Below are 26,274 nucleotides of genomic sequence, written 5' to 3' on the forward strand. Positions count from 1 at the left end.
AGGAGCACAGTCCTTGGGAAGAGTTGGACACAATTGAGAGCACATGCACACGCGCGCGCACACACACACACACACACACACACACACACGCACGCACGCACGCACTACCATAGGAGCAGAGAAGACGGGACTTACGAAGGAAGCCAGAGAAAGCAAGAATGATGTCAGGAGTCTGTCTCAAGGATATAACAGGTAGCCCAACAAACACAGTAAATGTGGATGTTATCAAATCATTTGAACAAAGCCATTAGAGAAAGATTTCAAACTCTTTGTTACTCTTTAAAAAAGAATCAGTATGGATATTATCACATTTTTTTAGTGCTCAAAATGAGATGAGAGAAGTAAAGAGTTACTGAACTCATCTTACTATGGAAATGAGGAAGTGGGATGGTGGCTGTCCTTTTTCAAAGGAGAAATCAGAAAATTAGATAAATTAATGGCAGGAGAAAAAACCAAACCTTTTGAGCTATTTAAAGTCACATAATATACTATAAAGTAAAAAAAAATTAAAATGAGGTAGATGACTATTTATCCTGAAAGGCAGACTGGCCACTTAATCTATGTCTCATTCAAGGGTTGTTTTTATCCAAATGTTTCCAAATATTCTCTTGTCACTGTTTATTATATCACATTAAAGCCTGATCTTTTAAAAAACCTCTACAGTTTATTTCCTTTCGAAACTCCATTTAGAGCGCAAAGAAATATAACAGAATATCACCTCTCTCCATACAATATTTTATATTTTGCCACTAGAAAGCAAACCACCAATTTTTGCTAAAATGTATTAGCTTTACTGAGATGCAATTCACATGTGTGTGTGCATGCTCTGTCATGTCTGACTCTGTGCAACCCCATGGACTATAGTTCGCCAGGCTCCTCTGTCCATGGGACTCTCCAGGCAAGAGATCTTTCTACTGATCTCTACTCCACTGATCTTTCTACTGTCTACAGTTTTGTCTTTTCCAAACTGTCATACAGTTGGAATCATACAGTAAGTAGCCTTTTCAGTTCTGCTAAGAGAACGCACTGGTCATAGCAAACACCCTCTTATAACAACACAAGAGAAGACTCTACACATGGACATCACCAGATGGTCAACATTGAAATCAGACTGATTATATTCTTTGCAGCCAAAGATGGAGAAGCTCTATACACTCAGCAAAAACAAGACCAGAAGCTGACTGTGGTTCAGATCATGAACTCCTTATTGCCAAATTCAGACTTAAATTAAAGAAAGTAGGGAAAACCATTAGACCATTCAGGTATGACCTAAATGAAATCCTTTACGATTACACAGAGGAAGTGACAAATAGATTAAAGGGATTAGATCTGATAGACAGCGAGCCTTAAGAACTATGGACAGAGGTTGATGACTTTGTACAGGAGGCTGTGACCAAGACCATCCCCAGGAAAAATAAATGCAAAAAGACAAAATGGTTGTCTGAGGAGGCCTTAAAAATATATGAGAAAAGAAGAAAAGCAAAAGGCAAAGGAGAAAAGGAAAGATATATCCATCTGAAGAATAGCAAGGAGAGAAAAGAAAGCCTTCCTAAGTGATCAGTGCAAAGAAATAGAGGAAAACAACAGAATGGGAATGACTAGAGATCTCTTCAAGATAATTAGAGATAACAAAGGAACATTGCATGCAAATATGGACACAATAAAGGACAGAAATGGTATGGACCTTACAGAAGCAGAAGATATTAAGAAGAGGTAGCAAGAATACACAGAACTATACAAAACAGATCTTCATGACCCGGATAACTACGATGGTATGATCATTCACCTAGAGCCAGACATCCTGGAGTGCGAAGTCAAGTGGGCCTTAGGAAGCACCACTACAAACAAAGCTAGTGGAGGAGATGGGAATACCAGACCACCTTACCTGCCTCCTGAGATATCTGTACGCAGGTCAAGAAGCAACAGTTAGAACAGGACATGGAACAAGGGACTAATTCCAAATTGGGAAAGGAGTACATCAAGGTTGTATATTGTCACCCTGCTTATTTAACTTATATGCAGAGTACATTATGTGAAATGCCAGGGCTGGATGAAGCACAAGTTGCAATCAAGATTGCCAGGAGAAATATCAATAACTTCAGATATGCAGATGACACCACCCTTATGGCAGAAAATGAAGAGGAACTAAAGAGCTTCTTGATGAAAGTGAAAGAGGAGAGTAAAAAAGTTGGCTTAAAACTCAAAATCCAGAAAACTAAGATCATGGCATCCGGCCCTAGCACTTCATGGCAAATAGATGGGGAAACAGTGGAAACAGTGACAGACTTTATTTTCTTGGTCTCCAAAATCACTGCAGATGGTGGCCGCAGTCATGAAATTAAAAGATGCTTGCTCCTTGGAAGAAAAGCTATGACCAACATAGAGAGCATACGAAAAAGCAGAGACATTACTTTGCCAACACAGGTCCGTCCAGTCAAAAATATAGCTTTTCCAGTAGTCATGTATGGATGTGAGAATTGGACCATAAAGAAAGCTGAGAGCCGAAGAACTGACGATTTTGAACTGTGGTGTTGGAGAGGACTTGAGAGTCCCTCGGGCTGCAAGGAGATCAAACCAGTCAATCTTAAAGGAAACCAACCCTGAATATTCACTGGAAGGACTGATGCTGAAACTCTAATACATTGACCACCTGATGTGAAGAACTGACTCACTGGAAAAGACCCTGATGCTGGGATAAATTGAAGGTAGGAGGAGAAGGGGGCGACAGAGGATGAGATGGTTGGATGGCACCACTGACTCGATGGACATGAGTTTGAGCAAGCTCTGGGCGTTGGTGATGGACAGGGAAAGCCTGGCATGTTGCACTCCATGGCGTCGCAAAGGGTCGGACATGATTGAGCGACTGAACTCAATTAAACTGAACTACCAACATTCCTGGGAAATCCCTTGAACGGAGGAGCGTGGTAGGCTACAGTCCATGGGATCGCAAAGAGTCGGACACAACTGAGGGACTTCACTTTCACTTTTACCAACATTCCAAGCATTTCCATTGGGACAAAGGAGTGAATAAGAGATAAATGTTTCCTGTCCTAAGAACTTTTAGGAAGTCACTAAAAATATGAGAGAGGCCATTTCAAAGCTAAGGGAGTCTATGCAAAGGGGTTACTACCTTGCCTAGTGAGTCAGAAGAGGGATATCAGGGGAAGTAACACATAAGCTAGGACTAGAAGAAGAACAAACAGGAGTTAAATAGGTGAAAAGAACTTTTAAAAATGAGATCATTCTATGTAGAAGGATCATCCAACATAAAGGAATGACAATGCACTCAAAGAAGTAAAAGAGCTTGGCTTCGACTATAAACATTGTTGCATCCAGTGAGAATACTGCCATGATTTGCAGGCAGTAAACTGAGAAGAGCTTAAAGTCATGCTATGATTTGAACTTCATCCTAAACACAAAGTAAGTTGTTGAAAACTACATCCACATACACAAATACATAAGTGCACACACATATTAACAGGACTGACTTCTGCATTAAAAAATATTACTGGGGTTACAAGGCAGGAAAATGTTTACAGGAGTAGTTTCCTTACTTTGATAGCAAAAAAAAAAAAAATTGTTTAGGAACTCCATATATGTGTATTTATTTATAAATTGTATACACACTGCTGTGTTAAGATACTATATATATTTTTAAACATGTAAAATAGAAATTTAAAAAAATGATATAAATAAATATAAATAGGAGTTAGCTTTCTTCCTGCCCCAACAGATCATTTTTCTCACTACCTGGGGAATGAGCATCCCACTTGATGATTGTTTGTTTTAATGATAAAGACTAAACTCCTTGCAAGGCATATGTGGAGCTTCGTAATTTGGCTCCATTCAGTTCATTTTACTGAACTTGTCGTTCAGTTACACCTGACTGCTTACTTCTCTCATCTCAACACTATCATCTTCTAATCTGTTCTGCCTTTGTTCACTGCTTACCCTGTTCTTTCAGCCTGGAATACTTACCCCTTTCATTATTCAATCCTACCTGCCTCTGGTGACTCAGCGGTAAAGAAACTCCCTACAATGCGGAGATGTGGGTTCAGTCCTTGGGTTGGGGAGATCTCCTGGAGAAGGGAATAGCAACTACTCCAGTATTTATGCCTGGGAAACCTCATTGAGAGAGGAGCCTGGCAGGCTATTGTACATGGGGTTGCAAGAGATAGACATGACTTATTGACCAAACCACCACCGCCACCTGCCACTAGCCTTTGTCTCTGCTTACTGAAATCTCATGTAACTTCTGCTGCTGCTAAGTCACTTCAGTCGTGTCCAACTCTCTGCGACCCGATAGATGGCAGCCCACCAGGCTCCTCCGTCCCTGGGATTCTCCAGGCAAGAACACTAGATTGGGTTGCCATTTCCTTCTCCAGTGCATGAAAGTAAAAAGTGAAAGTGAATTCGCTCAGTCATGTCTGACTCTTAGCGATCCCATGGACTGCAGTCTACCAGGCTCCTCCATTCATGAGATTTTCCAGGCAAGAGTACTTGAGGGGGTGCCATTACCTTCTCTGCATGTAACTTCTAGATCCAATTTATTTTGTGATTTTCATTCCTTTCAGCTTTTGCCTTTTCAAACAATTTCAAACTTTAGAATGCTGAAAGAATAGTCTAATGAACTCCTGTATATGCTCTATTCAGATTTACCAACTTTAATAATTTACATATGCATATATAAATTATTATCTTTCTGAAACATCTGTGTAAATTGGATGCATCATGTCCCCCTTAATACTTCAGTGTATATCCCAAATCCATTTTATTTATTTGTTTTTACAACTCAAGCAGGCAAGATTTACTGGGCAAGCAGCAAGCAGAACACTCTTGAGACATGAGAGTAGAATAAACCCCTACAGGAGTAGCCCTGTCCCATTCTGGCTTCCCTCTTTCATATCTCTTGTTCCCTCCCCTGAGCAGTGCCTGCCAGATCCATTTTAAATGGCACCTCCTAACTTAAATCTTCCTCTGTTTTCTCCCCAGTTAAGTCAACCATACAAGGTATCTAAGAAATAATGTCTGGCTACACCAGTAGTTATCAGTTTTTGGAGAACACTATTTTGCCTCAAGATCTTTAGAAATGCTAGGCCCTTGTCCCAGAAACTCCTGATTCAGTGGGTGTGCTGGTACCTGTATTTTAAAGGCCTATCAATGATTTGTTGAACCTTAAAAGTGAAAGATCACTGTTAAATTCAAAGATTCTAAGACAAAGTATGGTCCAGGTTTCTATAGCTCACTAAAGAATCTCCAATTCAATGGACATGAGTTTGAGTAAACTCCAGGAATTGGTGATGGACAGGGAGGCTTGGCGTGTTGTAGTCCTTGGGGTTGCAGAGTTGGACACAACAGAGTGACTGAACTGAACTGACAGAATCTCTAGAACCTAGCACAGAACCAGGCATATAGAGAACACTTATTAAGTGTTTGGTGACTGGTTGATATTTTTTTCCTTTCTTCCTTTTTTTCTTTTTCCTTCTCCATGATCCAGCATTTCGCATTAAAGTAAGAATATGTGTATGACTAGTAGAGGAAAAGTTAGGAATGAATTGATAAAATATAACAGGAGAAATAAATGAGTACCAAAGAGAAAAAAATATTATTTGGGAATAATGTGGACAATAGAACAGAAAGCCTTGCCTGGCAAGGTAACATCTGAGTTAGAGAGATTCACAGGCAGAGAGAGTGAGGCAGATCGTATAAACACAGAACATACATACAGTTTGAGTCTAAATATTTAACCTAAAACAACACTCTGATTCTGTGTGAACACTGCTGATTCTCGCTGTTATGTGTTAGTGTTCTGTGCTGCCACCACCTCAGGCCCAGGGCGCTCCTCCCCTCAGCAGTCCCCACAGCAGCACGCCGCTTCCAGGCAAAGGCCAATTGGGCTCTTGTGGTCTAGGGCATCACCTGGTCTCTAAGTACTTCATGACATTTATCACCTTTCTCTCCTATATCAACCATCACCACCTGGCTAATGAACTGTTCACAAAGTCTCTAATACCTCCTGTCCCATTTACCTGTGCTTCCTCACTTTCCTGAGTTTTCAAAAGAACTGCCTCCATTGCCTCACCTCTCTTTCCGATCCCTTCCTCAAATCTATTCACACCACTGAAAAAGCCTTTCTTTTATCCTCCTCAATCTCTTAATAGTACTTAATAAGCAAGACATGTTCTGCTCTAGTTTTCTGTAATATCTTGTTCTGCTGGTTTTCCTATCTTGGTGTTGCTTCCTCATAGGTTCCTTGGTTGGCTCCTTCTACGCTTAACATGTAAATCACAGTCTGTAAATTCAAATGCCTAGAGAGATATTTGACTAAAACATGCTAAGTTAAAAAAACAAACAAGAAACGGTGTGGAGACTGTGCTTAACTGGACAGACCATACTAAAGAACAGAGCTTAGACTGATTGCCCCTGCATAGAAATATAGGCTTAGTGATGTTGCATTTTCAAATTATTCAAGAGAAGACAAAAATCTGAATTTTTATGGGAACTCTCAATTTTCAAATGTGGGAAATTAATTTAAAGCATTTAAAAATTTTAAATATGGCAATTAAAACATGCCAGGATGCCAGATTCTGCCTTTGGGTGATGAACCTGTGGTATTTATGTTTCTCTTTGGGCTCTTTCTTCTCTCAATATATTCATCCTCTTGGTGATCTCATCAGTTCCCATGGCTTCAAATTATAACAATGATGTCTACACCTCACCTCTAAAATTCCAATGCCATGTATTTAAATACCTACTTAGCTCTTCATTTAATGTTTCACAGGCATTTCAAACTCAATATAATCAAAACAATGCCAGACTTTCTCTTTCCACAGTTGTCCAAACTGGAAACCTGAAAAGAAACTTTGAAAATCTTTCCTTTTTTCCAACTCCCACTTTTAATCCATTAATGAGTCCAATAGGCATTAACTCCACAATACATCCTGAGTCATCCACTTTTCATTCCAATCCCAAAGAAAGGCAATGCCAAAGAATGCTCAAACTACTGCACAATTGCGCTCATCTCACACGCTAGTAAAGTGATGCTTAAAATTCTCCAAGCCAGGCTTCAGCAATACGTGAACCATGAACTTCCAGATGTTCAAGTTGGTTTTAGAAAAGGCAGAGGAATCAGAGATCAAATTGCTAACATCCGCAGGATTATCAAAAAAGCAAGAGAGTTCCAGAAAAACATCTATTTCTGCTTTATTGACTATGCCAAAGCCTTTGATTGTGTGGATCACAATAAACTGGAAAATTCTGAAAGAGATGGGAATACCAAACCACCTGACTTGCCTCTTGAGAAACCTGTATGCAGGTCAGGAAGCAACAGTTAGAACTGGACATGGAACAACAGACTGGTTCCAAGTAGGAAAAGCAGTACATCAAGGCTGTATATTGTCACCCTGCTTATTAACTTATTAACTTATTAACTTCTATGCAGAGTACATCATGAGAAACACTGGGCTGGAGGAAGCACAAGCTGGAATCAAGATTGCTGGGAGAAATATCAATAACCTCAGATATGCAGATGACACCACCCTTGTGGCAGAAAGTGAAGAGGAACTAAAAAGCCTCTTGATGAAAGTGAAAGAGGAGAGTGAAAAATTGGCTTAAAGTTCAACATTCAGAAAACTAAGATCATGGCATCTGGTCCCATCACTTCAAGGCAAATAGATGGGGAAACAGTGGAAACAGTGGCTGACTTTATTTTTCTGGGCTTCAATACCACTGCAGATGGTGATTGCAGCCATGAAATTAAAAGACACTTACTCCTTGGAAGGAAAGTTATGACCAACTTAGACAACATATTAACAAGCAGACATTACTTTGTCATCATAGGTCCGTCTAGTCAAGGCTATGGTGTTTCCAATGGTCATGTATGGATGTGAGAGATGGACTATAAAGAAAGCTGAGTGCAGAAGAATTGATGCTTTTGAACTGTGGTGTTGGAGAAAGCTCTTGAGTCCTTTGGACTGCCAAGGAGATCCCAGTCCATCCTAAAGGAGATCATTCCTGGGTGTGTTCATTGGAAGGACTGATGTTGAAGTTGAAACTCCAATACTTTGGCCACCTGATGTGAAGAGCTGACTCATTTGAAAAGACCCTGATGCTGGGAAAGATTGAGGGTAGGAGGAGAAGGGGATGACAGAGGATGAGATGACTGGATGGCTTCACTGACTCTATGGACATGGGTTTGGGTAGACTCTGGGAGTTGGTGATAGACAAAGAGGCCTGGCGTGCTGCGGTTCATGCAGTCGCAGAGTTGGACACGATTGAGCGACTGAACGGAATTGAACATCCACTTTTCTCCAATCTCCACTGATGCTATCCTAGTCTAAGCCACTATCACCTCTCACTTGGGCCATTGCAGTAGTCTCTGTTGACTGGTTTTCCAGCTTGCACTCTTACTGTCCACAGATAGATTCTCCCCAGATACTCAGGAAGATGTTTTAAAAACACAAATAGGATCATGTCACTCTCTTGCTAAAACCCTGCACTGGCTTTTAGAATAGTATCCATACTCTTCACTCTGGCCTATGGTGAGACCTGACGTGATCTGGCTCATGCCTAAATCTCTCCAACATCATGTTCTGCTACTTTTCCTCTTAACTACTAATGAGTATTAAGGGAAAATCAAAAAGTAAACAGATAATACAATATGATGCATGAAGTGCTGTGATAAAGATATGCATCATATTCAGTGGGTCATCTAATTCTATCAAGGGGCTGAGGAAGGTTTAAAAGGAAGGCTTTCTAGAAGAAATGACACTTAAAACTGAGTCCTGACTGACATACATGCCAAGTTCACCAGCTAAGAGGTTAAAGGTAGAGATATAAAAATATATACAGTACTAAAAACAGCTAATAGGCTGATACAGCTCAAGCATAAGGTACATGTGTGAGAGTTATGGAAAATGAGACTAGTAAGGCAGAGGGTCCAGGTTAGGACCAACTTGCCTAGGAATACAGATTTTCAAATAGGTTATCTCATTCAAAGAGAAAATGGTTGAATCAAAAGAGGCACACTGCCTAAAGAGAACACTGGTAAAATTTAGCTAGTAAGTCAGTTTTCACCAGTGACAAGCTACAATTTATCAGCAAGTACATATTTTGTAACATATTATTCAAATTGACACAAATAAGAAATTCAAGAATAGGAAACTTGAGTTCTATTAGCCAAGAAACAAATGCTAAATGTGTTAAAGCAAAACAATACTCATTGAGCCTTGAATTACACACATTAGAAATTTTGACAATATTTTAAAAAGGAATCTAAGCATTGTCCTTTTCTTTCTTTTGCAAATTAATTGATTCAATCACACAGAGAATAAAATATTTAAATAATGTAAGGGTGATTCAGCCAACATTTCATCGCAGTCTCCCTTAAAAAGTTTGAGACATCAAACTTTTCATCAAAAGTGAAAATAAAATTCACATTTTTAGGAACTGTCTACAGCATTCTGAAAAACAAGTAACAGGGAAAAACAACTTTGCCGACATGGTTATGGCTATACGTAGTGAAAACTTAGGCAGTCGAATTAGTAATGGAATCAGATGAAGAGGTCAAATGCACCAATGTATCTAGTTAGAATTTTCTAACTAGATGTTCATATTCACAGCATTTTACCATGGTTTAAAGAGTCTCTCAAGCATATAAACAATTTCACCAGGTTGGAACCTCTTGATTCAAATATTCTGGTATACCACCATACTTATTCAAGGTTACAACAGACTACAGATATGTTCTGATACACATCTCTTTTGATCCGTTTGTCTGACCACAGTGAGGAAACAGTGTACAACTTAACCATCTGAGTGTTCAGAAGCAGGAAACTTTGGAAGATGTGACTACGGCAGAATGGTCAGAGAGATGTAAAAATTACTAGATTTGAAGATGGAGGAAAAGGGACCAAGTCAAGATGCAGAAGACAGTATGTGGGCAGCCACATAAACTGGAAAGGACAAGGAAATTGACTCTCCCCCTACAACCTTCAGAAAGGAACTCAGGCTCTCCCCCAACAGCCTTCAGAAAGGACAGAAATGTTGACATTAGTCAACTGAGACTTGTATCAGAATTCTAGTTTAAAGAACTGCAAAATAATTTACCCTTTTTTGGGGGGGGGGGTACTTTGTGAGAGGAGCAGTAGAAAACCAATACAGGGCTGATTTTTAAAGTGTTTTTAAAACAAGCATTAGGTTCTTATTCCCTCTCGTTTTAACAGCAAGTTTTACTGAGATCTATTAGAAAAATAATGAGAGGACATTTTTTTGTTTTTCCATTGATCTGTTATGAATATCTCTTCCTTTCATGAAATGTACATATTTGGGATATAATATAGTAGAAAAATAAACAAAAAGAAAGAAAAAGATAAAGGGATTGGGTAGTTCCAAAGCAATTATAACCAGGCAGGTGGACTAAAGGGAAATCTGGCTTACCGGAAGACCTGGCAGTTGCTCAGGGACATGGGATGTTAGCAATGTTTTTCACTCTTACCTTCCCTCATTCTTCCTCACTGTACTTGGTACCTTTCCATCATAACACCACACTGTTGGTACATTGTTGCTGCTGTTTAGTTGCTAAGACCAGTCCAACTCTTTTGTGACCCCATGGGCTGGTTCATGGGATTCTCCAGGCAAGAATACTGGAGTGGGTTGCCATGACCTGCTCCAGGAGATCTTCCCAACCAGGGATCAAACCCATGTCTCTTACATCTCCTGCATTGGCAGGCAGGTTCTTTACCACTAGCACCACCTGGGACGCTTGAGAGTTATACCTAACACATAACTAGGTATAACTGATTCTTAGTAAAAATCTGCTGAATAAATTTTAAAAATTACTAAAATAGGCACTGAGCCAGAACACAATGACCCTCATAACAATCTGCTCCTAATATACTTCTACACAACATCAAAGTTCCCAATTCTTTTAGCAAAATCTCCCTCAATGCCAAAAAGTTCATATCAATTAAGTAATTATTATAGATTTTTGGTCATAAATACACACAGAAATGCATTGTTAATACCTCTAATACTTCTTTAAATAGTGCTGGAGAAAGACATTCTTGCCTTGTTTTGACCTTCTAGGAATGCTTCTATTCCTAATGCTAGCTTCAAGATGGATCTGTGTATCTTATCATGTTAAGACAGGATTTGTGAATTCTTATTTCCTTGAGTTTTTCTTTTTAAATCAGAAATGGTTGCTGAATTTTGACAATGGCTTTTACAACATCTATGGAGATAATCATGTAGTTTTTCTTCTTAAATCAATTAATATAGTAAATAGAATTAATGGATCTCTTTAAATTTGAATTATCTTCCATTCTAGAGACAAACTCCAGTTGTCTTGGTGTATTATTTCCCTAATGTGAGACTACATTCTGTTTACTACTTACTACTTTTTAAAAGAAGACAACAGAGAGATAAATTTACATAGCTTGTTTAATAACACAATTCCAAAAAAAACTTTTAAAACCAGAAGATGTTTTGTTAAGTTTGTCACAAATTCATTTGATAGCAAAGCCTGACGTAATTGGAAATGAGGCTATTTATAGTGATTATTAAGCCTAGTTAGTGTGAATATTTCCATGTTAAGCAGCAATATGGATATGTTCACCTGCAGGGTGCTGTCCCAGGTTTCAGCAGGCTTAGTATACTATACTAGCAGACATAGTCTATTAATTTTCTAGAATTAAAAAACAATCTGAGTTCAGAAATAATTTTGGTTCCAAGGATATGGATAAGGATCTGTTAACATATATTAGTGATATAATGAAAAGAAATTAAAAGAAAGAAATTGAGCTCATGGGCTTTCTCTGAACTTCAGAGAATGAATTCTATGAGGATGACTTTCCATGAAGAGATACTGATAACAAAGAGATCTGTCTAAAAATTATCCCCTAACATTCTTCAGTTAGAAGGTTACAGGAAAAAATAATTTAGGAAGTTATGCTCCTCCACATAGTCACAAGAATACTAGAAGAGGGCAGATTACTGTATGTAAAATAGTTTCTCAAATCATCATATCTGTACAGAGATCAAACAATAACTTGAGGTCTTTAACTTGTAAAGGAAATCACTTAATAAAGAATGGATCCAGGCTTCCCTGGTAGCTCTGGTAAAGAATCCTCCTGCCAATACAGGAGACACAGGTTCGATCCCTGATAAGGGAAGATCCCACATGCCACAGAACAACTAAGCTTGTGTGCCACAACTACTGAGCCTGTGCTCTGGGAGTTGCAACTACTGAGCCCACGTGCCTAGAGCCCATGCTCCACAACAAGAGAAGCCAAAACAATGAGAAGCCCATACACTGCAATTAGAGAGTAGCCCCCACTCACTGCAACTAGAGAAAAGCCCACACAGCAATGAAGATCCAGCATAACCAAAAATAAATAAATAAAATTTATAAGGATAGATTTCCTCTCTCTATATATAAAAAGACACAGATCCTTGCAAGAGAGAATAAAAAATTCTCAAAATCAGAGACAAGTAAGATTTACCTAATCTTGAACAATTAGGAGTGGTTGTTTGGATTCTACTTGTCAAGGACAAGAGGAAAAGTGGCTGCATCCTACTGGAAAAGAGTCTCAGTACCTATACATGCTATCACTGACTTAAAATATTCTATATATTTTTATTCTGCTCTACTATTTTTTTCTTCCTTCAACACCACCTCTGAGATGTAGGAAATAAACATCCCTTCTTCTCTCACACAATGTGCACATTCCTCCATGTCCTGTGTCCACTTGTTTTTATTTTTTAAACAAGAATTGAGATATACCATCAAATTCACTCAGTGTAAGTGTACAGTTTTAAGTTTTGGTAAATTTAAAGAGTTGTGCTACCATCATCACAGTCCAGTTCTGTGAGAATTCCATCAACCCCCAAATTTCTTTATGCCTATTAGCAGTCAACATACACTCTAAATCACAAGTAACTAATTATTTGCTCTTTATCACTATAATTTTGCTTCTTCTAGAAATTGCATATGAATAGGATCATACAATCTGTGGTCCTTTGCATCTTTTGGCTCCTTTCACTTGGCACAACGTTTTTTAGGTTCATTAATGATGTTATATGTATCAGTAGTTCGATCCTTTGGTTTGCTAATAATTTACATAGGATATTTGCACTGATAATCATGATATTAGTCCTTAAATTTATTTTTATGGCATTTTATTAGGTTGTTTGCCACATAAAAAGAATTTGGAAGTCTTCTTTCATTATCTATGCTTTGGAAAAATTTATGTAGTATTGGAACTATCTGGTCTTTGATAGTTTACTAGAACTCTTTGAAACTATCTGGACACAGCAATGCTTGCGGAGGAATTCCTTAATAAGTTATTCTATTTCCTAAATAAAAATTAGTCTGATAAAGCTTTCTATCTTTTGGATCAATTCTGACAAATTGCATTTTCCTAGGAAATTAACCAATTCTAAATTTATTCATTTACATGGAGGTTTTAAAATTTTTTCTTTTGTTTCAGTGGACATTTCCTCTTTGCCATTTCTTATTTTTTAAAATATTTTATTCATTTATTTATTTTTGGCTACACTAGGTGTTGGTTGTAGCATGTGGGCTTAGTTGACCCATAGCAAGTGGGATCTTAGTTCCCCAACCAGGGATCAAACCCTCATTCCCTACATTGGAAGGCAGATTCTTAACCACTGAAACATCAGGGAAGTCCTCATTTCTTATTTCAATGTTCATGTTTGCTTTCTTTTTTAAAAAATTATTGATTCATTTATTTTTGGCAGTACAAAATGGCATGTGGGATCTTAGTTCCCTGACCAGGGATCAAACCAGCATTCCCTGCACTGAAGCACAGAGTTTTAACCACTGGACTACCAGGGAAGTCCCTGCTTCTTTCTTCTAAAGTTAGCTTAGTTGTCTACTTTTTTCTTAAAAAAATAGATTTTGATTCATTAATTAGATCTATGTTTTTCTGTTCTCAATCTTGTCACTTTCTGCTTTTATCTTTATTTTACTGTTTTTTCCTTGCCTTTAGAGTTGAGATTTTAATTAATTTTTCACTTTTCATTTTTGTCTTTTATTATTATTTGTTTAAGTCTATGGATTATCCTCTGATGGTGGCTTTATATAAATCCCCATAGATTCTGATATGCAGACTGTTGCAACTGTATTTTAGGAATCCTGTAATTTCCATTTCTATATTCCCTTTCAACCAAGAGTTAGTAGAAGATTTAAAATTTTAAAGAGCAAGATCTTTTTTATGGTTTGAATTTGTTGTTAATTTCTAGCATGGATGCACTGTGACCAGAGGATGTTGTTTTAATATTTCTACTTAATAGAACTTACTGTTTTTATAAATGCTCTGTGTGTATTTCAAAAGAGGGTATATTCTGTTATCAGGGTGTAAACTTCAGCATAAAGCCATAAGATCTAGTTTATCGGTTATGCTCTTTAGGTCTTCCAGATAATGGTTGATATATTTTGTTCAACCCATTTGTCTTGTACTGAATGTAGCATATTAAAATCTGTTATTCTATTTCACCAGACCATATAATGTCCATACACTTCTTCAGTCCTTATCCCATCATTGTTTTAATCTTAGATTTATAGTTAAATGTATTAAAAGTTCATTATCAGACATTTTGCCCAAGTCTGCCTAGTTTTCTCCTAGTTGAATGAACATCATTCTCCAGTCACCACAGTCAGTAGAGCTTTCTGTAATGAAGGTGATGTTCTATACCTGCACTGCCCAATGTGGCGACCATAAGCCACATACGGATACTGAGCGCTTGAAACATGGCTAATGTGACAGAGGAACTGAAATTTATACTTTATTTAACTTTCACTTATTTAAATTTAAACTGCCACATGTGGCTAGCAGCTACTAAATTAAACAGAGCAATACTCATGGATTCATCTGGAAGGAGTCATGTGTGCAGTTTTCAAAGAGTACTTATATGTTTAAAACTGTTGTTCCACAACCTGGATACCTGAAAAACAATTTGGTTAGAATATAAAATCCTTGGTTTGCACTAAAAATGCAGTTACACTGATGCTTTTCTTTTTTATGTTGCTGACGTCTAGTGCCAGCCTAGTTTTCTTGCCCTTATGAGTAATCTGGTCTTTTTCCCTAGAGCTGTGAGAATTTTTTTAAATTTTTATTTTTAAAATCCAGTAATTTGACTAGTCTTTTTCAGAGTTGACCATTCCAAGTCAGTTTTACAATACAAAAATGCACCTTTCAAAATCTAGATTCAGGTCTTCCATTTTCAAAAAGTCATCTTTCAAATTAATTTTAAAACTATAGTTTTATATATAAGATCTGTATCATTGTTTTATTTTCCTTTTTCAGGAACTTCAATTACAATCATATTGAATCTTCTTTGCCTGTCTTACATCTCAATCACTTTTTCTCTGACTCTTTATTTCTTTATCTAATTTTCATTCTCTTGCTGTGTCTCTTTCTTCTTCTTTTTCCTTTCTTAAATAGTCTTTATTAAATACTCAACACATTGTAATTCAGGATTCATTTCTTTCCTAAGTTTAATCAATTTAATTTTATTTCTTTGGGGAGGTGAGGAAGCTATTTCCGTTAGTATTTTTAATTAATTTTTATTGGTGTTTAAAACTAATTTAAACTAATTAGTTTAAAACTAATTTTATTAGTTTTTAAATTTTTATCCATTTTTTGGTTTGAGGCTAATTCAGTTAGGAATATTGTGCTGCAGTTTCTTTCCACTTTATAATCAGTAGTGGGAAAAGAATAACCACGAGCCAAAAGCTATTGATTCTCATTTTCTGTTTTCTTATTACAGTAACTGCATAGATGCAGACTGACTTTGATGGGGTCTATTTTATGGAAAGAGTAAAGGTTTGGGGTGAGTTAAAAGATTCCTAGTTTGAGACTGCCCCCTTCTGAATAAAGAAGGTTACATTTCCTTTTCATACATAGGTATATTTGTTATATTATCCTTGTTCTTTTCTGGATGCTTGAAATATCTTGTTTTTTTTTTTTTTAATTTACTCAAAACAGTTCAAATACTGGCAAGATTTGTGTAATTTAATTCAGAAGTTTCAGAATATGCTCAAGTTGTGTAATAAACAACACAAAATCAAGAAACAATTTTAGGAATGAATAAGAAATACCAACTGAATACTGTACATTATTTTTTTTACATCATTTTTAGATGAAGTGTTATACATACCTGTGAGTGCTAAATAGGAAGCAATGTACCGCTTTTCCAGTCCACTTCTAATACTCTGCATCGCACCAAAAATTGGAGGTAAAATCATAATCAGGTTACTCACTGTATTCCCTACAGAAAAAGAAAAAGCACAAGAAGATAATGAGATTAATCAATATTAATTTAAATTAAAGGGAGGTGGCTCAGTGCTACAGATTTCACCTGCCAATGCAGAAGATGCAGGAGACATGGGTTCGGTCCCTGGGTTGGAAAGATCCTCTGGAGAAGGAAATGGCAAGTCACTCTAGTATTCTTATCTAGAAAATCCCAGGGACAGAGAAGCCTGGCGGGCTACAGTCCGTGGGGTCACAAAGAGTTGGACACCACTGAGTGACTGAGCACACACATACGCACTTAAAGATACACAGTTAGCCTTTAGCAAAAATTAAGTAGGTGACTTCTTAGAAAGATGATGGAAAGATATTTACAAGGTGCTAAAAGAGAGTAATTTTCTCCTCAACAAAAATTTCTTACAGAAATTGAAGCAAAATAAAGATACCTTCAGACAAATGAAACTAAGAATTTTCAACCAGAACATCTACTAGAGGAACTAAATTCTCAAGGTAAAAAGCAAAAGTATCTCAGAATAAACCTCAAAGATAACAGCAAAAATTGAGTTGGAAAAAGCAGCTTATACCAATGCTTCTGAAAGAGCGGTCCATTTTGCCTTTAAAAAAACATTTTACTTGTTTAGATTTCATCATTCATCTCCATGCAGTTTCTTCAAGGATTTATAGGTACTGTATTCCTTTACTTCCTAAGCACTTGAAAATATTGTCTTTTGCTTTATACTCAAAAGATAACTTAGTTATAAAATTTTGGTGTCTTTTTTCAAAAGTTTTTAAGTACTATTATACTGTCTTCCAGACTGAATATTACTATGAACAACTTTAAAGCTAGTCTGAATTTTTTGTACGTGACTTCCTTTTTTGTCTGTACTCCTGATGAATTCTTTCTTTCTACTTGACTGTGTATTTGAGTACAACTGGGCATCCAGATAAGACAGATTTTACACCTACCTATCTCTATATACAGCTAAGGAAATACAGTATTAAATTAAAGACATTGCTGACTCAAGTTAGACTGACAATCTAACTGCAGCTGTGGTGTTACTGATACAATTTACAATAGCCTCAACACAGGTCATATACCTAGGTACAAATCTAACAAAAGGTGTGCAAGATATAATACTAATAAAACTCCCAGCAGGTTTTTGGGGACAAATTGATAACCTGATTCTAAACTTCACATGAAAATTTAAAAGGCCAAAGAGAGTCAAGACATCTTGTGTATCAACAAAACTAGAATATTTATACAACTAGATATCAAGGCCTATTAAGAAGAAGATAAAGAAGTAGAACAAATACCATTCCAAGAACAAACTAACATTTAGCCATTTGATTTATGACAAACATGACCCTGAATACAGTATGAAAAGGACAGTGTATTCAATAAAGGTAAACGGATCAACTGGCTATTTAATTTACATGGGGAAAAAAATGAATCTGGACCCCAACTTCACACTTCTTATACAAAAAATAAATTCCAGATGTACTGCAGATCTAAATGTGAAAAGTAGAACAGTATAATTTTAGAAGAAAACATGGGAGAACATCTTCATGACCTTAGAGTGGCAAAGAGTTTTTCAATAGGACACAAAAACAATTAACCACAAAAGTAAAAAGATTAAACAGAAGTTAAGACTTTAAACCAAGAAGAATAAAAGGTTGCTTTTAAAAAGATAATTTAAAGAATAATAGATATGAAATGACTTTGTAAATAAGAGGATAAATACATACTAGCTAATTTAAATTTACTGAACAAAAAGAATGTACAAAAACTTATCACAGACTGAAAATTTTGGGTTAAAAATGCTATTAGTCTGGGTCCAATCAGGAGAGACAAGCCACAGTTATTTGAACAGGGAAAGCTTACTATAAAGAATCATTAACTATAAGAGGGAATTATAGTAAGGAGAGATTGGCTGTGCTGTACCTAGTCGCTTCAATCATCTGACTCTTTGCAACTCTATGGAATGTAGCCCACCAGGCTCCTCTGTCCATGGGATTCTCCAGGCAAGAATATTGTAGTGGGTTGCCATGCCCTTCTCCAGGGGATCTTCCTGACCCAGAGATTGAACCTGTGTCTCCTGTGTCTCCTGCATCAGCAAGAGGGTTCTTTACCACTAGTGCCACCTGGGAAGCCCAAAAGATTGGCTCAGTTCAGTTCAGTCACTCAGTCGTGTCCAGCTCTTTGCGACCCCATGGACTGCAGCATGCCAAGCTTCCCTGTCCATTAACAACTCCCAGAGCGTTCTCAAACTCATGTCCATCAAGTCAGCGATGCCATCCAACCATCTCATCCTCTATTGCTCCCTTTTCCTCCTGCCTTCAATCTTTTCCAGCATCAGGGTCTTCCCTAATGAGTCAGCTCTTTGCATCAGGTGGCCAAAGATTGAGCTTCAGTATCAATCCTTCCAGTGAATATTCAGGATTGATTTTCTTTAGGATTGACTGGTTTGATCTCCTTGCAGTCCAAGGGATGCTTAAGAATCGTCTCCAACACCACAGTTCAAAAGCATCAATTCTTCAACACTCAGCTTTCTTTACGATCCAACTCTCACATCCATATATGACTACAGGAAAAACCATAGCTTTGCCTAGACGGACCGTGGTCAGCAAAGTAATGTCTCTGCTTTTTAATATGCTGTCTAGGTTGGTCATAGCTTTCCTTCCAAGGAGCAACCATCTTTTAATTTCATGGCTGCACTCATCAACTGCAGTGATTTTGGAGCTCCAAAAAAATAAAGTCTGTCACTGTTTCCACTGTTTACCCATCTATTCGGCACAAAGTGATGGGACCAGATGCTGTGATCTGTGCTTTTTGAATGTTTAGTTTTAAGTCAGCCTTTTCACTCTCTGTTTTCACTTTCATCAAGAAACTCTTCAGTTCCTCTTCACTTTCTGCCATAAGGGCAGTGTCATCTCCGTATCTGAGGTTATTGATATTTCTCCCGGCAATCTTGATCCCAGCTTGTGCTTCATCCAGTCCAAGATTTTGCATGATGCACTCTACATGTACGTTAACAGGGTGACAATATACAGCCTTGACATACTCCTTTCCCAGTTTGGAACCAGTTTGTTGATTCCATGTCTAGTTCTGCTGCTTCTTGACCTGCAATACAGGTTTCTCAGGAGGCAGGTGAGGTGGTCTGGTATTCCCATCTCTTGAAGAATTTTTCAGTTTGTTGTGATCCACACAGTCAAAGGCTTTACTGTAGCTAATAAAGCAGAAGCAGATGTTTTTCTGGAACTCTCTTGCTTTTTCAATGATTCAATGGATGTTAGCAGTTTGACCTCTGGTTCCTCTGCCTTTTCTAAATCTAGTTTGAACATCTGGAGGTTCTTGGTTAACATTCTGTTGAAGCCTAGTTTGGAGAATTTTGAGCATTGCTTTGCTAGCATGTGAGATGAGTACAACTGTGCAGTAGTTTGAGCATTCCTTGGGATTGCCTTTCTTTGGGATTGGAATAAAAACTGACCTTTTCCAGTCCTGTGGTCACTGTTGAGTTTTCCAAATTTGTTGGCATATTGAGTGCAGCACTTTCACAGCATCATCTTTTAGGATCTGAAATAGCTCAACTGGAATTCCATCACCTCCACTAGCTTTGTTCATAGTGATGCTTTCTAAGGCCCACTTTACTTCACACTTCAGGATGTCTGGCTCTAGGTGAGTGATTATACCATTGTAGTTATCTAGGTCATTAAGATCTTTTTTTGTATAGTTCTTTGTATATTCTTGCCACCTCTACTTAATATCTTCTGCTTCTGTTAGGTTCATACCATTTCTGTCCTTTATCATGCCTATCTTTGTTCCCTTGGTATCTCTAATGATCTTGAAGAGATCTCTAGTCTTTCCCATTCTATTGTTTCCCTCTATTTCTTTGCACTGATCACTTAGGAAGGCTTTCTTATCTCTCCTCACTATTCTTCAAATGGATATATCTTTCTTTTTCTCCTTTGTCTTTCATTTCTCTTCTTTTCTCAGCTATTTGTAAGGCCTCCTCAGACAACCATTTTGCCTTTTTGCATATTCTTGGGGATGTCTCTGATCACCACCTCCTACACAATGTTAGGAACCTCTATCCATAGTTCTTCAGGCACTTTGTCTATCAGGTCTAATCCCTTGAATTTATTTGTCACTTCTACTGTATAATAGTAAGGGATTTGATTTAGGTCATACCTAAATGGTCTAGTGGTTTTCCCTACTTTCCTCAATTTAAGTCTGAATTTTGCATAGGAACCTGGAATGTTAGGGCCATGAATCAAGGTAAATTGGAAGCTGTCAAACAAGAGATGGCAACAGTGACTATCAAACACCCTTATGAACTTGTCCTTAATCTGCCCTCTAGGATGCCAAGGAAAAGTGATCACCTGGAGTGGGAAGCTAATGGCCACTGGTGCTGCTGACTGCAGTAGTGAATGAGCTGGCAATGGAGAAGCCATGTAAGCTTTAGCATCTGGGCACTGTATGGGACAGAAGCTGGACAGAAGTGAGGAACACGTACACTGCAAGGGTCAGGCACTTAAGAAGCCACCAAGCCAGCACACCAGAACCAGGAAGAGAAAATCTTCCTCTTGCAATGTCTCTCCAGCGCCCTCTACTGACAAAATTTAACATCAGGCCAGTTGGCAAACGAAACAAATTTAAAGCGCACAGGTCCATTTTCACAGTGCACGCAATGAATGATTAATTTAGATCTAAGAGATAATATACTGATAACTATTATGATAACAATTATAAAACTATGTTTTTACCAAAACATATGTTTATTATTGCTGGGCCAAGCTATGCTTGGTGATGGTTCCCCAAGCACCAAAGTAAGAGAGCTTTAAGATAGTAAAGCAATGAATTTTTTTTTCATATTTTCTACAATGTGGTTATCCTGTTTTTATAATTTAAAATTAAGATATCAATAACATAAATAAATGATAGAAAATAAAGGCTAAATTTCTTCTACTAAGAGTTTAATTGAGCTTGAGGTGCTTCCAGAAAATTCAATTAAAACAGGGTTTTTTCCCCCCAGAAATAAAACTAGAGATTCATTCGTATACCACACAATAGTGTACTAAAACATTAAAGTAAGAAAAACCTTTTTTTTAGGGAATCCTGTTTGGATACAGACAAAAGGGATTTTTTGTAACTCTAAAAACTGTGGTATTTTTATACTCTGAAATACAGTATCTATGAATTCTCCTCTCAATACAAATTATGGGTGAAGCTGACAACATTTCAGTAATTTCAAAATTTATTAATCTGTAAAGTCATCTTTTAGCAAATGATAAGAAAACTCAAATATCAAAAGTATAAGAAAGAAGGTCAGGGGAAACAGGTAATGTGCAAAAGAGTTAAGTTTGAAATAACGCTGAATGAAGATGCAGTAGCTTCAGCAAGACAGTAGGTGGAGCCAGTGTGCTCAGCAGTCTTAAAACGGCTCCTAAATTGAGCAAAATACATGAGTCCTGGGGCAATGGAGTAGACAATTTAGAGCTCAGCTGTATTTACAATTGTATAACCACCACCCAGAGCTAAGGGTGAAAAAATAGAACCACTAAAACCTGGTGAAGCTGAAAAAGTGATCTATACTGCTTCACTGCCACTGCTGAGGAGCCCTCCTGAGCAGTCAGCAAATGAGCTAGATAGATGAAAGCAGTTACCGGTTTGAGCCTGAAAGCAACCCGATAATTTCCTCAAAGCAAGTTCATTTTGTCAAATATTTTACTGCCTATCCAAGTGTTCAAATAATGTTAAAGACTCTCAGAGCTTTAGAGTCTTTGGAGCTGGAAAAAGGGAGATCAACTCATTTAATCTCAATTATAGAAGGCAACATTCTGTTCATACCTACTACCACTTTCTGTGTGAACTTGGCAATTTATGCTTAAGTCTTAGTTTCTTGACCTATAAAACACAGGAAAATACTATTTAAATAATTAAAATTATAAAAATAAATACAACCAAGTAACACATTATAAAGATTATTTCTGATACGAGAAAGATCCATGGAACATTATATAGGAACTTCCACAATCTTGCTATGCTAAAAATTAAGTGCTGCCTGGGAATTGTCTTAGTACTTAAATCAGCTCAAGAACGTGTGTGTGTGTGTGTGTGTGTGTGTGTGTGTGTGTGTGTGTGTGTGTGTGTGTGTGTGTGTGTGTGTGTGTGTGTGTGTGTGTGTGTGTGTGTGTGTGTGTGTGTGTGTGTGTGTGTGTGTGTGTGTGTGTGTGTGTGTGTGTTTTAAAGTCTTTGCTAAATTTGTTACAGTACTGCTTCTGTTCTATGTTTTAGTTTTTTGGCCACAAGGTATGTGGTATCTTAGCTCCCTGACCAGGGATCAAACCTGTACCTCCTGCATCGGAAGGTGATGGAACCTTCCAATGGAACCACTGGAACACCAGGGAAGTCCCTTCTTAGCAGCTTTTAATTAAGACAGATATCAGAATAAAAACAAAAAACCAATACAGGTCTGTCTTACTTTAAAAAGTGATAAACACAAAGCAAGCTCAATTTGACAAATATTCATTAAGAATTTTTTAGAGAAGGAAATGGCAACCCACTCCACTATTCTTGCCCGAAAAATCCCATGGATGGAGGACCCTGGCAGGCTATAGTCCATGGGGTCGCAAAGAGTCAGACACTACAGAGCGACTAAACAGCAACAATATGGAAAGGGAGGCCTGCTAGAATCTGAAATACTGTTGAGGAAAAGACTCATAGCTTTGAGTTCTGTGTATTATGAAAGTACCGACTTAAACATCAAGTGATTTTTACTTATCAGATCAGGGAAACTTTAGGAAGATTGATTCCAGAGTTGGTGAAGGCTTGACCCTCTTCATTTATTGCTGGTAGGTGTGCATTGCTACCATCTTTGTGAAAAGTAGACTATCGTATCAATTAGTAATATGTGTGCTATGTATTAACACATTCGTAAGTGCAAAGAACAAAGTCTTGAAGGATATATTCCAAACTGCTGAGAGCAACTGCCTTTGGGGAGGGACTGGAACTAGGATGGTTTGTGTGAAACACTGCTGAGTTTTAAAATATGAGTGTGTTCATGTGTTGTGTAATTTAAAAATAACTGGAAATTTTTTTTCAATAGCTTTATGAGATAATTTACCCTTTTAAAGTGTAGAATTCAGTTGTTTTTATTATATTCACAAAATTGTGTGACCATACTGTCTTAATTTTAGAAGGCTATGGTTTTTCCAGTGGTCATGTATGGATGTGAGAGTTGGACTGTAAAGAAAGCTGAACGCCGAAAAATAGATGCTTTTGAGCTATGGTGTTGGAGAAGACTCTTGAGAGTCCCTTGGACTGCAAGGAGGTCCAACCAATCCATCCTAAAGGAGATCAGTCCTAGGTGTTCATTGGAAGGACTGATGCTGAAGCTGAAACTCCAATACTTTGGCCACCTGATGCAAAGAGTTGACTCATTGGAAAAGACCCTGATGCTGGGAGGGATTGGGGGCAGGAGGAAAAGGGGACGACAAAGGATGAGATGGCTGGATGGCATCACCATCTCGATGGACATGAGTTTGAGTAAACTCTGGGAGTTGGTGATGGAAAGGGAAACCTGGCATGCAGCGATTCATGGGGTCGCAAAGAGTCTGACAGGACTGAGCGACTGAACTGAACTGAAAAGAACCCCTATTCTCCCCTCCCCCTAGCCCCTGGCAATTGCTAATCTCCTTTCAGTCTCTTTGGATTTGCCTCTGCTAGACAGTTTATGGGAATGGAATCATGCAATATGTAGTCTTTTGTGTCTGACTTCTTTTACTCAGCATAGTGTTGTCAGGGTCCATCCACGCTGTAGCAGGTGTCAGTACTTTGCTCCTTTTCACGACTGAATAATCGTCCTCTTTGTGTGTAGAGGCTGCATTCGTTTATCTAGTCACTTACTGATGCATATTTGAATTGTTTTCACCTCTCAGCTGTTGTGAATAGGGCTGCTTTGAACATCTGTGTACAAGTTTTTTGTGTGAATGTACTTTTTTTTCTCTGTGGTATGCATAGAGTGGAATTGCTGGTTGTACCATAACTCTAGGTCTAACTATTTGGGGAAGTTGTCAGATTGTTTTCAGAGGTTACACTGGTTTATATGCCCACCAGCAATGAGTAAGGATTCTCATGTTCAATTTGCTTTTTAAAAGAGGAGCAAAGTGACGATTACCTGGACATGTTCAATTTGTGAAAGTCTTCTGAACTCTAAAATGGATTTGCCTGCTTTTCTGTACATATGCTATACTGCAATAAAACACTTATCTAAAATAAATAAATAAATAAATAAATAAGAGGAGCAAAGCAGGTGGGCAGATTATGTTTGTTTATGTATCAGTAAGAGTATACATTCAATAAATATTAAAATTATTTTCCATCCTTGAAAAAAAAAAAAAAGAATTTTTTATGGGCAAAGCACTGAGTCAGGAAATAGGAAGAAAGGTTTGCAACCCTGGTTCCTGTCCTGAGAAAGTGTATATATATATATATATATACACACACACACACACAATTTAGTAGGAAAGACAAACAGATAAGCAGCTAGTAATGGAGAATGGCAGGATGAAAGGGCACAAACAGTATACAGAGGGAACCCAAGAAAGGGTAAGGAGGTAGCACTTGACCTGTCTTGAAAGAAGGAAAGGTAAGTATTTATCATTATCAATACAAGAGCACCTTATTTTTTCTGCAGTACATACAGTAGCCTCAAAACATTATTTAATTTATGAAAACTCTTTTCACATTATTTTTTAAAAACATCTCAGTTACACTTTCACTTTATTGCATTTAAGTTATAACAAAAATGTTTTAAAATTACATATTATAAAAATGGAAATAATCACATTAAATTCAAGAAGTACATTTTCGATTTGGGAAGAAAGGCCAAAAACATAGTGGTAAAGGCACGAGAGAAGAACTGGGGCGCTCCTATCAATTACAGCTCAGGTAAACTCTTGCCTCACAAGACAGAGGTCATAAGGGGGAAAGAAGAGCAGAAAGAGCACTGGCGGAGGTTCAGTTGGCAAGTTGTGCTCAACCCTTGCGACCCTATGGACTGTCACCCACCATACTCCTCTGTCCATGGGATTTCCCAGACAAAAATACTGGAGGCGGTTGCCATTTCCTTCAGCAGGGGCTCTCCCAACCCAGGGATTGAACCCATGTCCCCAGGATTGCAAGCAGATTCTTTACCACTAAGCCACCGTGAGTGCATGCCAAGTTGCTTCAGTCTCTCTGACTCTGTGATGTTATGGACTATAGCCCCCCAGGCTGCTCTGTCCATGGGATTCTCCAAGCAAGAATACTGGAGTGGGTTGCCGTGTCCTCCTCCAGGGGAATCTTCCCGGCCCAAGGATCAAAACCGTGTCTCTTAACGTCTCTTGTATTGGCAGGTGGGTTCTTTACCATTAGCGCCACCTGGGAAGCCCACTAAGCCACAAGAGAAACTCAAAAAGAGCATTACTTGTACATAAGACTGCTTTCAAAAAGGGTCAAAGATGAGAGCTGAACAGTGAGAATTAATAGTTAACAGATAAGCATGGTAGAGAAGAAGAGAGTCAGGAAGACAAGGGAAATAACATAGTCTTAAACTCACTCGAGAAACATTTGATGAAATCAAGATTTTTTATAATCCCTACTTCCTCTCCATTTTGATTAAAAGTTTCTTTGCAGGGCTCAACTCAGTAAAGTCAGTTTTGCCTAATCATCCTACTGAAAATGATCATTCTCTTCTTACAGCACTTACTATTCTAATCTTTCATCTGGCACTTAGCATAGACTGTCTTCCACAGACAGCTCTTTTCACTAAATCAAAATATAGATATTTATGTATTATCTCTTTAAGTTAAATTTCTTAAGAGCAGTTGCCTTACATTTACCCATTCATTCAATAGCAAATACTTACTGAGCATCTACTCTGAAAGGCACTGTAAGGGGAATACAAAGGAAAACCAGATAGACTGCCCTCACACAAATCAAACTAGTAACAAATTCACAAAA

At 37.8% G+C, this 26,274-nt stretch overlaps 1 protein-coding gene across 1 annotated transcript in view; it reads right to left on the minus strand.

Annotated features, from left to right (window-relative positions):
* ACER3 (alkaline ceramidase 3) overlaps positions 1-26,274 on the minus strand; it is a 148,081-nt gene that overhangs the window by 78,217 nt on the left and 43,590 nt on the right. The window contains exon 2 of the mRNA XM_065944813.1: positions 16,180-16,290. Within this exon, the coding sequence (XP_065800885.1) occupies positions 16,180-16,290 (111 nt within the window). The remainder of the gene's footprint in view (positions 1-16,179; positions 16,291-26,274) is intronic.

The sequence above is a fragment of the Muntiacus reevesi genome, chromosome 9, assembly GCF_963930625.1.
Source record: "Muntiacus reevesi chromosome 9, mMunRee1.1, whole genome shotgun sequence".
In the NCBI taxonomy this organism is placed as follows: domain Eukaryota; kingdom Metazoa; phylum Chordata; class Mammalia; order Artiodactyla; family Cervidae; genus Muntiacus; species Muntiacus reevesi.